The following is a 16240-nucleotide window of genomic DNA, read 5'->3' on the forward strand; positions in this document are numbered from 1 at the left end:
CACATGAGTGCATGTGTGTATGGTCACTGTTTTTCATACATGCGTGTGCATACGGGTATGGGGTGTGCATCATGCAGTGGGTTCATGTGTGTGCATGTATGCACGCCTGTGTGGACTCAGTCAGGGCTGCCAGAGGCCTGTATGTGCCTCCAGTTTAAGGGCTGTGAAAATGTTACGGTTTCCATGGCAACTCTGGCCAGCCTGGCGCCTGTGAGGGCGCTTCCATGCTCCTCTTTCCCCTTCACCCCCCAGGCTCCCTGTCCATCTCCCCACTCCCTCTCTGGAGGCCCCTCTCCAAGAACCTGAACTTGTACATCTCCCAGCTCCTCCCCCTGCTGCCCCCAGTTTTAAAACCTCATTTTGTTTCCCCGTGTGGTCGCTGACCGGCCTGACTTTGAAATCTGTTGAAAGGAGACCTTTCTCTTTGGGGGCCAAAGTAAACAGCCTGTCATGTTAAATCACGCTCTCTTCCTCCGTCCACCCAGCCTGCCCTGGTGCTGGGGGAGGGCGAGCCCCTGCTCCCCCCGCCGAGCCTCCAGGCTAGTGCATGAGCACGGTCAGCGCCGCCTGCCAGCCTTGGCACACTGCCCAGGGTGCACGAGCTCTAGAGCCGCTCGTCCCCGCCTGCCGGCCCTACCTGGGCGCCAGCTCACCCTCCCCCAGCCCAAATCCCGCGTCCTCCTGCCCTCCTCTCCCAGGCGCCCGAGTCCTGTCAAACCTCCTCAGAAACACCTCCCCAATCCGCCTGCCTGCCCAGCTCCCCCCAGCCTCGCGGGGGCCTTTCCTGCTCACCCTGCCCAAGACTGTCCCCACCCAGGGCACCTTCACAGGCCCTGGGGCCACGTCCGCCCAGGCAGGACCACCCTGCACCTCTGCTGCCTCTCTGCTCCAGGAGACCCCAGGGGGGCCTCACACCACCCCCTGCTCCGTTCCATGGGGTCCATGCCTCACGCTGCTCACCAGGGACCTTCCCACAGCGTGTTGGATGGATGGGTCTCTAGGCTAATGGCCCAATTCCCTCTCCCCACCCCCCAGGTCACCTGCCTTCTCTCCCCTCTCCTGGTACCCCCCCTCTCTCACCCCTCCTAGCACCTCCCTCTCTCCCCTCCTGGCACCCCCTCACCTCTCTGCCCGCATTGCTCCGCTCTGCCGCCATCTTCCGGAGACGGTGGCTCAAAGCCGAGGTCTCCCTCTGATGGGCCGAGATGGCCTCCTCGAACTGGGCTTGCAGGGCCTTCAGCTCCGCCGCCGTGGCTCTGACTGTGGCCTGGGGGGAGCAGTAAGCCATTGAGGCATCAAGGGGCTGCCCATGGCGGGTGGGGGCCACACAAAGTCCTGGGACCAGATGGGCAGCTCGCATGGGCAGCACAAGGCAGGTGGGGACCAGAGCAGGGACTGGGGCTCCAGGAGACGGTTCTTGTCCTGACTACAGCCAGTGCCACCCATGCCAGGCCCAGAGTGGACACAGTGGTGAAGGGTAGGGGCAGAGGCCCCAAGGAGCGTCCCTAAGGGAAGGGGCTGACCCTATTCCTTGTCCCCTGTGCCTCTCCTCTGGGATCCCCAGGCTGCCAGGGCGGGGCTCTCCAGTGCCGACCTCTTTCCTGCCTAAATCATTGCCATCAGGCCCACTTCGCTGAACAGTGAGCAGCCAGGAATGGCTGCTTGGCAAATGAAGAGACCCTGCCTTCAGGTGACACTGGACTTGGGCTCCTGCAGCCGGGCAGGGGCTGGCATTTGCACCAGGAGCTGAGCCTCTGCCCTCTTGGGTTTGTGGGGCACAGGAGGAGCACCCTTGGCCTGGGGTGTCCCAGGGAAGGTGCCTCCGGGGTCCCATCAGTGTAGGGCAAGAAGGTTGGACCCCTCAGCAGACGTGGCAGTGGCTGGGGGAGGGGAGAGCAGCCCTATCCCTGAGTGCAGGTGACCACAGGAGCCCCTCCGTCAGCCGGAACTTTCAAACAGGCAGATGGGATTAGGTGACACTCACAGTCCCTGCAGGGCCGTTCCTGCAGGGACCACAGGCCACGCTCAGGCGGCCAGACATCCGTTCAGGACTCAGCCTGACCCAATGTGCTTTCCTTTGGCCACAGCACCCAAGATGCTCCTCCCTGGCACTAACTGATGGGCACGGGGAGGAGGCACCTCCTTGTCCAACAGCAAGGATGTCGTCTGCTCACCTGTGCCCCAGGCCCACCCAGCCCAGCCTCTGTACTGGGACCCAGGGGAGTTTGAGGGTTTCCTTAGCAGGCTTCCTTCTCCCAGGAGGCACGGGAGCCCCTTCGGCTGCCCTGAACCCATCTCTGGGACACACACCCCATGCCCCACTCCCTTGCTCAGGGCACAGGTAGGCTGGGCGCTATCAGCTACTTTTTTGTTGTTGTTAATCCTCACCTGAGGATATCTTTTTCCATTGCTAAAAAGAGGGAATAGAAGGGAGTGGGGAGGGGAGAGCGAGAGCGAGAGCGAGAGCGAGAGAGAGAGGTGAGAGGGACTGTGAGCTGGGGAACAAACCTGCAACCCAGGTATGTGCCCTTGACCAGGAATTGAACCAGCGACCCTCCGGTCTGTGGGCCGACGACACTCTACCACTGAGTCAAACCGGCCAGGGCTCACGCCTTCTGCTCTTGGTGAGGGAGCCTGCTCTGTCTCCGTGAGCCCCTCCACCCTCGCCGGGCTTGTTCTTACATCGCCTGCAACTGGTGTTCCTTGGCTGGCCTTTCTCCCTCCCTCCCCTTCTCAGTGGGGTTTCATTTTCATTTTCCAAGCTGAGGTGGCAAAAGAACCCTTAATGAGCTCCCTGAAGGACCTGCTGGCTGGCAGGCCATCCAAGGGGACACTCAGCCAGAGTGAGGGAGGTCCCCCTGAGAGCTGGGGGAGTTCCCAGGGCCTGGGGGGCTTTCTTAGTTTCCTGCCGCCTGAGAGGGGTTGAAGGACCATCTGGGGGGGGGGGGGGGAGGAAGGAGGACACAGTCCCAGGGCCCCCCACTCCCCTCTTGGCTGTGCACAGAGCCTGACAGGGATCCAGGGAGCGAGGATCTTGGGCAAGGCTCCCCTGAGTGCTGGCGCCCGGTGCCGGAGTTCCTCCCCAGCTCTGCTCAGAGTGACGGGGATCTGGGCGCCCGGCAGGCAGGCGGGGACAGAGACACCCTGGCAACCAGCTCCTAAGGGCAGCCCCTTGTCCACCACACAACCCCCTGCCCCCTGTCCATAGGTCACAGGGAACTCATGGCCTCCCAGCCAGGCCTTCCTGCCCCTGCAGCCCAGGAAGGAAGCTCCGGGCCTGGCAGGGCAGTCCACACTGGTCCACGCACTCAGGACTCCTGAGTCATTCACTCAAGGCCAGGGAGCATGTGACTGTGCCCTTGGGACGAGGACACGCCAGGGGCCAGGGTGAACAGGGGTCACCGAGGTTAAAAGTGAAAGAGCAGCACTGGGACGGAAAGGTGACGGGGCTGGAGGGACAGAGCAGAGGGGACGGAGCTGGCCCCGTCAGGCTGCGTGGGTGCGGCTAGAGGTGGAGCTGTGTCCCCCCCAGTGTCCTGGAGGATACCTGCAGCCTGTGTCTGCTCAGGGCCAGCCCCAGGACAGCTGTCTGACCCCAACTGCAGGCAGTGCTCCTGAGGTCCCTCTCCATCTGTGTCCGATCGCCTTGCTTTGACCACCTCCTCCTGTGAGTGGGCCCGTGCCTCCGCATTGCCCACTTCATAAATGGGCTGAGGCCACCCTGCCAGCAATGGCAGTGGGTGCACAGTCCCATCCGTGGGGTGAGGACACAGGGCCCCGTAATGGCTTCCCCTCCCCTCTCCAGAGTCCTAGTTGCTGCTGCCTGTCCTGCCCTAGACATGGACTCCTGAAGAGGACTCAGGGGCCCACGTAACCCCAGCTGCAGCCTGCAGCAGTCTCCATGCATACGTGGGCCTCTGTCCACTGGTCGAGGGCAGGCAGCTGCCTCCTGGGGTCTCTCCCAGCCCATGGTGGCTGCCTCACTCCGGGCTCTATGGGATTTTCCGTGGGTGTCCTTCCTCTGGTTTGGTTTCTTCTTTGAAAGGGGCCCCTCCAGCGAGTCAGATTTCCTGCAGTTGTGTTCAAGTGTACAGACAGGCAAGGCTGGGGGCAGTGGACTGGGGGCACAGGCCTGGGTTCTGCCCACTCTGATGCTGGCTTATGTGGAGTCCCTGGTGCCTTCTGTGGGGGCAGGGACTGGCTTCATCAGCCTTTCCTTCCCAACAAGACAATGTTCCCTCCCAGCAAAAAGCCTGGAGATACCCAAGAGAAACTGAGGCTCAGAGGGGGTTGAGGGGGGTATATACCTGGGATGAGGTGGGAAGGGGTGTATCTGGGGCTCTGCCAGTGCCTTCCGGGCACTGCAGGTGGCCAGGCCAGTGCCTGGTTCTGGCTGATGGGGGCACACAGGGCTCACCTCTGCTTGCTCCTGCTGGCCGCGGGCCTCCTGCTGCACCTGCTCCAGCCTCTGAGCGGCCCGGGAGAGCTCCTGCTGCAGCAGGCTCCTTTCTGCTTCTTTCAGAGACAGGGCCTGGCGTGACAGTGGGTTACTGGGTGCGGAAGCCCTTGGTGGGACACAGCATGTTCCTGGTTCTACATCCCTGCTCTGGAGGGGCAGCACCCCAGAGACAGTGACGTGGGGAGGGAGTGGGAGCCTGTTGCCCCATATGACATGGTCCAGCCTTCATGCCTGCACTCAGGCAGTCCCCCCAACCCCACCAGGTGCACTACCTCTTCCCCACCATGCACCTGTCTAATACCTGCTCCTTCCCAGTGCCGCTCAGGGGCTTCACAGAACCCTTCTCCCTGGAGTTCTCAACCCCTCCAGTCGCCACTTCCTACAGAGCACAGAGTGGGGACCACTAATGATTCTGAACCTCTGAAAATGCTGTGTCATTAAGGGTGAGGGGTGCAGGTGAGTGCCCCCAACAGGGCTGCAGAAGGTGGAAGGAATTTGTCAATGACCATCCAAGTCACAGGTGCATGGTCTCTGGAGGCCCAGGCCCACTGGGGCAGGAGGCCTGGAGACCTGCGTGTACATGTGTGCGATTACCTGCACAGGTCACTGATTATTGTTCATAATATCACTCATAACAGCAACAAACTGGAAAGAAACCAGATGTCTGCCGATGGAGGCCAACAGAACAATGCATCTGAGGACCTTACGAGGCTATGAGAAGGATAAGCAAATCCTGAGCATACGGATGTGGAAAGACTCCCAACATAGACTGATCCCCGGAAATGCATGTACTTGTTAGACTTTTTGTGTTACAAAAGCGGGAGAGCAATGTGTATTTCTATTTGCTCTTCTGTGCACAGCGATCTCTGGGAGGCTCTTTCGTAATAAGATTTGGTCTGTGTTTTTTTTTTTGTCCTGGGAGGAGCCTCTAAATCCTTGGAATTCACCAAGAGAGGAGCGTCTTTGTTATTCCTGGGCCCTGGGACCACACCTGAATTTACTCTAAGAGGTGACTCATGGCTGCCTGACATAGTTTGGGGAGAGGGTGGTCATGCCCCACCAGTCATGGATTAGAACACTGGGACTGTGAGCCACTGAGATCTCCCAGCCTCGGGGAGGGTGTGGGGACTGAGTTGCACCATGTGGCCAGTGATTCTGTCAATCACACCTATAGGAGGACCCCAGTGAAAACCCTGGACTACCCTATATGCCAGAGGGCGATGCGCCCTGGTTTCAGGGGAGAGACCTCATCCCACATGTCTCTTCATTGGGGTGGTCCTGATTTGTGTCCTTTAAATAACTCTGTAATCATACTAATAAGTGTAGCACTTTCTTGAGTTCTCTAGATCATTCTGGGGAATCATTGAACCTCGGGGCTTCTGCACAGTCCTTTGTGCCATCCCTAGACATTCCCCAAATTCCCTTCCCTCCCTCCCCAACCACCTCCTGCTCCTCCTTTACAGCCTTACTCTCCCTCCCCCAATGCCACCACAGCTACAAAGCCTTTTCTGTCTCCTCCTCAGGAAGTGAAGAGTGGAGCCGCTAAGAGCACAGACCCCAGTGTGCTGTGCAAGCTGGGGCAAGGTGGGCACCATGTGTGAACCTTACTTTTCTCACCAGTAAAATGGGGCCAATAAGAGCACGTACCTCAGAATGTTGAGAGAATAAAATTAGAAATGCATGGAGTCTGACAATAAGCCTTGGTGACTCCTGCTACTGGAACCCATCCCCTATGGTTTGTAATTTGTGCTAACACCTGAGAGTCCTATCACATTGTGTGACAACACATGTGAATACGTTTACTTGTCCTTCCATTCACTGAACAGTGAATAGTTCACGGTGTCACAGTAAAATGAAGAGCCTGGACTCAGAGGGTAACTTTTACATCTCCAGTGTCTGAATCAATATCTGGGGGATAGAAAGATGGTCAGAAGAGTGGCTGGATACATTGATGGATGAATGGCTGGCTAATCAGATAGATGGATGTATAGTCAGATGGATGAATGGTGGATATGAATGGACAGCTGAGTGTGTGGACAGAGAAAAGGCTGTTTAAATGAAGAAATAGATGGATGGTCAAGTGAATGGTTGGATAGTCATGTTGATGGATGATTGGGTACATGAATAGCTGGATGGATGGTCAAGCAAATTGATGAATTGATGAACAGTGATGTGTGTGAATAGACAATTGAGTATGTGGAGAGATAGCCATGTATGTGGGTGGACAGCTGGGTGTGTGGATAGAAAAATGGAGTCAGGTGAATGAATGGTTAATGGACAAGAAGTTGAGCGACAGTTGAGTGCATGGATGGATGGACAGATAGATACATGAGCAGATGAATGAATGGATGGATAGACAGATGAAAAGATGGATAGCTGAATAAAGGGGTGGGTGGATGGATGGATGGATGGATGGATGGATGGATGGATGGATGGATGGATGGGTAGATGGATGGATGAGTGGGTGGATGGGTGGGTAGATGGATGGATGGGTGGGTAGATGGTGGCTGGATGAATGGGTGGATAGGTGGGTGGGTGAATGTCTGTCCTCCAGGACTGCTGTGGAAGACCAACACTACAATAGCAGTGACCTGGAAAGGCTTCCCCTACACAGCCTTCTTGCTGGCCAGAGAAAGCGTGGTGAGGTGGAAGTGAGGGGACCCACTGCCTCATAGTCTCCCCATTACCTGTTGCATCTCATGTTCTAGTTGGAGGAGGCTCTCATCCCGCTCATGCTTCAGGCTCTGAATTTCCTCCTTCAGAGCCTCCCTCTTGGCTGCACTTTTTGCCACCAGCTCCTTCTCCTGTTCCAGCCTGCATGCTGCCACCTTCTTCTCCTCTGTCAGAGACAGACTGAGGGTCTCCTGGGCCAAGACAAAGGGGCAGGCTGTGAGGACCATACAGGTCGGGACATGTGAGACCAGCAGGTGCCTGTGGTCTGAGTGAGACCTGGTTCATGGGACTCCAGGGCAAGACAGGTCCCCAGGGATTGTCAAGCTGGCTGCAAGCCCCTTGTCTCACACACAGTGTCACTGAAGCAAGAGCTGCAAAGGGGCTCTCTGGGCCTCCACCTCCACCTCCTCTATCTGACATGAACTAACAGTTCAAAGGCCTTTCCTGAGCCTCCAGGGCATACCACACGCCAGTGACATGCACGATGTGTGCAGGCATGTCAAACAAGGCCTGCAGGAGCCTGTGACCAGTGGGATGGCTCGGGTGGGTGATGAAGTGCCCTCCAGCTTCAGCCCTCAAACTGCAGCCAGGTCAGCCAATGCCCACAGCTGGCCCCTCCTTCGAAGGAGAGGACCGAGCCACACAGGCTCAGCCCCATGACCTTAGCTGCCCACCTTACCTATGAAGGGTCCTCTCTGGCGCCCACCTGAGTGTGGCCTGGCACCTCTGCCTCCTGCCTGGTCTCCTAGGAGCCCTCCCCTGAGGGTCTGCCATTGTCTGGGATACGTAAGCTCCCAGGAGTGGCAGCAGCTGGTGGCCTAGGGAAGCAGACCTTCTCCCTCTGGAGCCGTGCGAGGTCCTCACAGTGGGCCACCGCCTGGCTCTCCAGGGCCAGCTGTGCTTCCCGCTCCTGCTGCGCCATTTGCCGCCGTAGCTGCCCTAAGTCCCACTCCAGCTTCGTCTCCTGGACCTCCCAGGCGCCTTTCAGTTGCTCCAGTTCCACTGCAAAGTGACAGATGTATCCAGGACTGGCCACAGGGCCCCATGCCATGGAACGCCCTGTGGCCTGTGCAAGCCCCCTGTGGGGTGACAGCCACCTGCTCTGCGGACGCTGCCCAAGCAGGCAGGGACAAAGTCCCACCACAGCGTGTATTCTGGCTATGGCCAGGCCTAGGGGCTGGGTGAGCCACACATGGTGAGGTGGGCTGAGCAGGGTTGGGAGCGGGGCAGGGGCTGCCACAATGACCCAGGTCTAGACCCTGGGAAGTAGACTGGGCAGGCCACCCCTCACAGATGGACCCATTCAGCCTCAGAAGCTCCAGGCCCAAGTTGGTGCCCTTCCTGGGGGGCCAGGCAGTGGGAGCAACATCTTGGGACTGAGCTCCATGGAAGGGGCTCCTCTGGGCCACGTGGGAAGAGGAGAGACAGGCGGGAGCCGCTGGAGCACCTTGCAGGGCCTGCCGGGCCTGCCGGGCGCTCTGGGCCTCTCCCTCCAGATGTTCTTGCTGTGCCTGCAGCTGCTCTGCCAGCTGTTGGGCCTCAAAGAGGCTGCTCTCCAGCACATCCCGCTCGGCCCTGTGGAGAACCATCAAACAGTGGGCCAGTCACCCAGCGATCCCATTTGCTGCTGGCCGGACAGCACTTCCCAAGGCCAGGCTGGTAAGTCAGAGAATAAACAGAGGACATTTCCTTCATCTTAAACCTGTGAAAACAAATGGACCCCACACAAAAAGCCATTTCAGGTGGATTAAAAGCTAAATGCAAAAACAAAACAACTAAAGTACTTAGAACTATAAAGGTAGTAGAAAAAAAATACAGAAGGGTATTTTATAATCTTCTTAAGAAAGACACAAAAACCGGAAGGTAAAAATAAAGAGGCTGACAGGTCTGAATATACGTAAAGTTAGGGAAGGAGAGCTTTCATGAAGAAAAGATTCCACAAACCAACTTAAAAGACAAGGCACAGGCTTGAAGAAAAAAATCTGCACTAAATATACACAGGGTCCATATGCATCACATACAAAAAGCTCTTACGAATCAATGACAGAAAGTCAGCTGACCCTATAGAAAAATGGAAAAATAACTGTTATTCACAAAAAATCCACAGATGGTTAATAAACATATGAAACTTGCTCAACCTTATTCAGTATTCAAGGAAATTAAAACCACAACCAGGCATTCGATTACCAAAAGACTGAAATAATGATAATATCCAGTGCCTGACCTCGAGGCAGCAACCCCACCTTCAGGTGTTAGCACCCTAGAAGCACACGGGACCAACAACGCTGCACAGGGTGCTCACTGTGGCTGGAGAGCTGCACTTGTCTTCAGAGCTGGCGGGTGGCAGAGTGTTGTGGAAATGATGGCACATTGTCAGTCGTAAGGAGGATGAGGAAACTCTTATCACCTAAAGAATTGCTCTGTCGTCCTAACCGGTTTGGCTCAGTGGATAGAGCGTCGGCCTGTGGACTGAAAGGTCCCGGGTTCGATTCCAGTCAAGGGCATATACCTTGGTTGCGGGCACATCCCCAGTAGGGGGTGTGCAAGAGGCAGCTGATCGATGTTTCTAACTATCCTTCTCCCTTCCTCTCTGTAAAAAATCAATAAAATATATTAAAAAAAAAAAAAAAGAATTGCTCTGAGAAGCAGAACCTCACACGTGTGGCTCCATTATAGGAGAAGCTGCCTCTGCGCCTCTGCACAGATGCAAACGCTCAGAAGACACCTGGGACGAGCACAGCCCTGACGGCAGCCCCCATTTCTGGGGAGGTGGCTTGAACACAGCCAACCCATTAGCATCAACCAGCCAGGGAGCATGTTTTAAGTGTTGCTCTGCTCTGCTGTGCTGGGTGATGTACACACGGGCACACCACAGACATGGAACACAGATACCCACATGAGCACACAGATGGCCAATGCGCAGCCCCACGATAGCCCATGAGCCAGGGCAGGCCGAGGGCCTTGGGCAGTCTTGCTAGGTTCTCCCTGCACACCACTACCACCATTATTGGGGGTTAGGCACTTCCACACTTTCCAGGGGCCCGATATCTGCAGAGCCCAGACATTTCGCTTCTCTGAGACCCTGGTTCCCTCTCCAGTCCCTACCTGGTCAGCACCCACATATTCCCCACTCTCTCTACCTAGACTGCTTTCCCTACCTCGAACCTTTCTCCTCCCAGGGGCCCTCCAGGTCTCCTCTGCTGTTCCGAATCTGCACCTGGAGGCCAGAGTCTAAGGGCATGTCCAGTCTTTCCCTCCACAGGAGCCCACGGAGAGCTCAGCCTCCCGAGGCCAGCCAGGGTGAGCGTGGGGTATGCAGGCAGGGAACCTAGTCCATCTCCCTGGCTGAACAGCATGCTGGCACCCTGTGAACTGAGGGAGTGTCCCCAGGGCTTGGGGTCCTCCCACATCAAACCCACCATGGAGGTTTCACCAGGAGACCTGGAGCAGGACTCCTCACACCGAGTAGTCGTCAACACGGTCTGGGAACTCATGAAAACCGAGGCGGCCAGAAAGTCCCACCCCAGTGAGATAAACACACACGGTTTGTGCCAGGCAGACATGGTTTCAGGACAAGTCCCGAGCAGCCCTGTCATCAGCAGCTCAGATGGGTCATCCTGAAATGCTGTTTGGTGGGCATGTGACTGTGCAGGGGTCCTGGGCCCAGGAGTCAGGGCTGAGTTGGTGCAGGATCCCAGGTTCCCGAAACCGCTGACCAGGGCCCAGGATCCAGCAGCACATGCTGGCGGGAGGAAAAGGGCCTCCAACCACTGCCCCCTGAGCACTGTGGGCCTAGGAGGTGGTGGTGGGCAGGGTCCTGTGACCCTCTGCTTCTGACAACCCACTCCAGCCTTAGTCAGGTTTTATCAATTTCTACGAAAGCTTTCATTTTGAGGAGAGGATTGCCTGTGAAGATGTACAAGGACCCCCAGATTCTGGCATTCCAGGAGGAAATCTTTTCTAGAAAAGTACTTGGATGTTCCTGAGAAGGGCCCACAAGGTCCAGAAAGCCACTAGCTCTAGATTTCCACAGAGGCTATGGGACCAGATCAGCTCACCAGGCAACAGCCTACAGGGCACCCCTGGTGTTGCCTAAAGTGCCCATTCCATGTCTTCTGGAAGTGGCCCCATGGTCACTGAGCTCACTGTGGCCCCACTCTCTGCTTGGTGGTTCCCTGGGGCTGACACCACCCCCCACTCCAGGGATGAGCATATGACCCGGCCAGCCAATCTGAGCCCTGTGACTCACTGAATTGGTTCAGGGACATGAAGTAGCTCAAGATGATTAATGGCAGCAACTCTTGGCCCTTGTGGGGAGAAGGGCACTCTGTGTCTGCCAGATGAGGAAGCCTGGAGTAGCCACTGGCCACCTTGCCACCTCTCACCCTAAGCCCTTGAAGCAGACCTCCTCAGGATTGAGCAGCACTGAGGAGGGAGAGGAAGAGTCCTGCGGGCACTGTGGGAGTACCTGGATCCAGCCTTGCCTGAAGCCATGTATACCTTGAACTTCTCAGATCCACGAGTAAGACATTCCATGTTGTCATTCTGTGCCAGTGCAGCCACCGCTCACAGGAAGGTCACCCCAGGACTCTTACTGGGTCCACCTCACTCACAGTCTCTCTCCCATGTAGACATACCCTCCCTGCCCTACAGTTGCTGGGTGAATGCCTGCCCCCTGCCACATTGCAGCCTCTCTGAGGCAAGGCCAGGCACACACACCCTGCCCATAGGCCCCTGGGTACCTGAGATCAGCTGCCTCCTCAGCCATGAGCCGGCCCTGCCTCTCCAGGGCCTCCTGCTTGGCCAGCAGCTGAGCTTGCTCCTCCAACAAAGCTTCCTTCTCCCGAAGGGCCGTCCGGAGAGTGTCCATCTGGGCCTCCTGGTCCTGCAGGCTCTGGGCCAGCTGCTCCTCCAGGGCCTGTTTCTTGCATGTGACCTAGAGGAGGGGGAAGGGGAGAGTCCAGCAGAGAAAGAGAGAGTGGGAGGGTGAGTGGGGCCTCTTCAGGGTAAAGCAGGACTTCAGAAAAATGGTATCATGCAGAATGGCATGGAAGAAAAGGTAGAGGAGAGTGAATATGAGACACATGGGACTCAGAGTGCTCACGTGCTAACACAGCAGAGGGGCCTCCACTCCTCTGACCATGATGGAGGAGTTACTGAACTGAGCATGCCCAGCTGCCAGTCTACATGGTAATCTTGGTTAGACCACAAGTGTCCAGGGGGGCAGGAAAAATTGCACAGAAATGGCAGTAGAAGGTGACAGAGGACCAGGTTGCTACAGACTAACACTTCCACCAAGAACATCACAAAAGTCTAGACAAAATACATCATGGAATCTGAATAAGGCCTGGGGAGCTGCCAGGTCAGCTGGGATGGAAGGATCTGAGACCTTGGAGAGAAGGGATTGAGCCCACCATTAGGTATCTTGTCCCTCTTCAGAGAGTGTGCTGATTTAAAAGTTTAGGCTGAGAAATTGGGAAGTCAAGGATAGCTTCTAGCAATATTATGATCTTAGGGGGCCAAAAACTTAAATTCAGAGCCTTTGAAGCAGAAGGATCCTGATAAACACCCCAGGTTTCTAGTTGTATGCACAGAAGGGCTTCACCCTAGTAGTAGAGGTGGATCAGAACAGACCATCCCTCAATCATGGATTATGGTGATCATCTACCCTCACTACCTGCTAGAATCAAAAGTAAATCCTCTCTGGAAGAATAGCATCATCAAATTAGTTATTCTATAGTTTTAAAATATGATAATTGACATTTGATCAACATTACCAGGAATATCAGGAGATAAGATCATATGTCAAAAACCACGTGTAAGAACATCAAATAAACACAGATACCTCCCTGTCTCTTTAAACTTTAAAATAGCTGTGATTAAATGTTCAAGAAGGTGAATGGCAAGATGTAGAATTTTACCACAGAACTAGAAACAAAATATAAACAACATAATTAAAAAATACAATAACCAAAATTAATAAATATAATGTTTCAATGACAGATTAGACAGAAGACTAATAATCTGGAAGACAGACAAAAGAATGCATTCAGACTGAATCATGAAAAGAAAAAATGATGGAAAATACAGAAAAAGTATAACAGACACATAGGGCAAGGCCTAACATATGTATAATTAAAGTTGCAGAGGGAGAGGAGAGAGAATATTTGAATAGGTACTAGATAGAAATTTTGCAAATCTAATAAAATGCATCAAGCCACAGATTTAAAATGAGCCGTAATACCCTAAAAATATAAATACAATGAAAATGTCACATAGATATATCTTAGTTCTAAGTTTCCGAATACCAAAATAAAGGAAAATATCTTTAAAATCAGAGGGGCAAACTCCCCTCCCCCCAGACATTATATTTAGTCTGACATTTGACTTCCAAACAACAACAATGAAAGTCAGAGGGTGGTGGAATCCTATCTAATAATAGAGTAACATGTAAATTACCATCACTCTGCAACACCCACGATTGGGCGGCGGGAGGCTGGGGGGCGGGACTCGGGGTGGCCTATCCGGCCATTGAGAGGCATGGATCCGCTGCCACTGAGGGGGGCTACCCTGCTGTTGAGAGGCGCAGGGGGCGGGACTCCCGCCCCCTGTGCCTCTCAATGGCCAGATCCGCGGCCGCTGAGGGGGCCTGCCGCAGACACCCAGCTGCGCCTCTCAACGGCAGGGTAGCCAGGTGTCCGCAGCAGCCCCCCTCAGTGGCCGTTGAGAGGCGCAGGGTAGCCCCCCTCAGTGGCCGCGGACCATCAAAAATGGGGGAGCTGGGTGCCTGTCTGCTCCTGCACCAGGCCTTTCAGAAACAGGAGCAGACAGGCACCCAGCTCCACCGCGAAAAGCGAAAGCGTGTAGGGGACCCTACATGTGCATGATTCAATTATGCACTGGGCCTCTAGTCTATATATATAAAACCTGAATATGCAAATAGAACTAATAGCGGAACAACCAAACAACTGAACAACCAGTTGCTATGACATGCACTGACCACCAGGGGGTGCGCGTGGAACAAGGCAGGTGTTGGCAGCAGGTTGGCCACTGCAAGATGGTGGAGCAGGTGAGTGGGGCCCCAGTCACTGTCATTGGGGCGAGTCTCTGGTGGTTACTGAAAATTCTTTGCTCCTGTGTGCCATGGTCCTGCCCGGTGCTTGCACCCACTGCCGGCACCGGCCCTGCTCACACCTGCTGCTGGCACTGGAGTCACTGCTCGCACCTGCTGCCGGGGCCCGGCACCAGTCCCAATTGCTTGGTGCTGTCAGTATGTGGGAGCGGCAGTTGCCAGCCCCAATCTCCCCTGAGGGATTCTCCACCTCCCCTTACTCCCGAGGGGTGATCGGGGCAGCAGCCGCCACTCACACCCACTGATGGCGCCAGTCCCTCTTGGTCTGCGCTGTCAGTGGGTGCAAGCAGGGCCGGCGCCATCAGCGCGTGGGAGTGGTGGCAGCGGGAGCGGGAGCGGGGCTGCTGGCAGACAGAGGACTGGGGGCCACGGGCAGGGGCGGGGCAGGGGCACTGAGGATGGGCCGAGACCCGCCCCTGTACCCACCGCAGCCTTGCGGCCCACAGTTCCTTTCAAGGTGCATGAATTTGTGCACTGGGCCCCTAGTGAATCTATAAAAATGCTGAAAGAAAATAATGGCTATCCTAGTATTCTATACCCAGCAAAAATATTCTTCAAACATAAAGACCAGAAATTTCTGCTTCTGACAATGGTGAAGTAGATTGTTGAAGACCAACCCTCCCACCTAGAATGGCTAGAAAATCGGCACACTATATCTCCAACATATCTGTGTGATGGCCAGAAAGATACCAAGGCAGCCACGACCCAAAGGGGCCTGATTGCTGAGAGACATGCATTCAAATTAGCCTGACATTCTACCCAGATTTCCCTTGGAAGTATCTGCTAGCACATAAGTGGTGCAGAGCCCAGGGCCTCAGGAGCCAAGGACAAACACAACATGCGGCAGGAGAAACAGCCACAGGAGTAAACAGGAACTCTGAGTAGCCCTATACGTGTTAAAGAAACTGAACTTCTTATCAAAACTTTTCTCACAAAGGAAACTGCAGATTCAAATAACTTCACTAGTGAATTCTACCAACATTTAGAAAAAAAAAATCACCAATTTTAAAAACACTCCCCGAGAAACAGAGGAGGGGGAAATATTTTCCAACTTACTTTATGAGGCCCTGATTCCAAATCTGACAAAAACATGATGAGAGGAGAAAATTATAGACCAACATTCCTCATGCATAAACATGCAAGAATCTTTCACAAGATATTAAGAAATTTAATTGAAAAATATATAAAATATCTATTAACTTATGACCAAGTAGGGTTTATCTCAGGTAGGCAAGGTTAGTTTAACATGAAAAAATTAACCAATGTAATTCACCACATTAACAGAGTGAGAATAATGACATGATCATCTTAATAGATGTTGAAAAAATGTTAACAGAATTCAAAGGCTCTGAATTTAAGCAAAAGGGAACATTGTCAATCTGATAAGAGACATTCATAAAACGCCTACAGATAATATCATACTTGAAGGTGAAATATTGAATTTTTTCCTATTATTGTGATTGGTGGCAGGGAGGCCACTCACAACTTCCTAATGACTTTGTTCTGTTGGCCTTTAGTCAGTGCATTGAGAGAAGAAGAAATAAAAGCACTGAGGCCATAAAAAAAAAGTGAAGTTTGTTATTCCCAGATAACATGAAAATGTGCTCAACATCTCCTGTTATCAAGAGATGCAAAGTAAACCACAATGATATACAACTCCACACACATGGGAGAGCTAAAAAGTAGAAATGGATGATACCAAGTGTTGACAAGGCCAAGGAGCAACTGGAAGTCTCCCCACTGTGGGCAGTAGAGTAAAATGATAGACCCACTTTGGAAAACTGCTTGGCAGTTTCTTATAAAGTTCAACACACACCTATCCAAGGACTCCACAACTTCACTCCTATATATTTACTCAAGAGAAATGAGAATATATACACAAGTGTTCATAACAGTCTTGTCCATGATAGCCCCAAACCCAAAGGCCCAGCCACAGGTGAATAGATATGCAAATGCCATTTATTTGTACAATGGAA

At 54.0% G+C, this 16240-nt stretch overlaps 1 protein-coding gene across 1 annotated transcript in view; it reads right to left on the bottom strand.

The window, feature by feature from the left end:
* Nucleotides 1–16240, bottom strand: part of CROCC2 (ciliary rootlet coiled-coil, rootletin family member 2) — a 57556-nt gene that overhangs the window by 19729 nt on the left and 21587 nt on the right. The window contains 6 exon segments of the mRNA XM_054722840.1: nt 1124–1267; nt 4418–4531; nt 7147–7323; nt 7965–8134; nt 8580–8707; nt 11875–12068. Coding sequence (XP_054578815.1) covers nt 1124–1267; nt 4418–4531; nt 7147–7323; nt 7965–8134; nt 8580–8707; nt 11875–12068 — 927 coding nt within the window.

This window comes from Eptesicus fuscus, chromosome 11, assembly GCF_027574615.1.
Source record: "Eptesicus fuscus isolate TK198812 chromosome 11, DD_ASM_mEF_20220401, whole genome shotgun sequence".
Taxonomy (NCBI): Eukaryota; Metazoa; Chordata; class Mammalia; order Chiroptera; family Vespertilionidae; genus Eptesicus; species Eptesicus fuscus.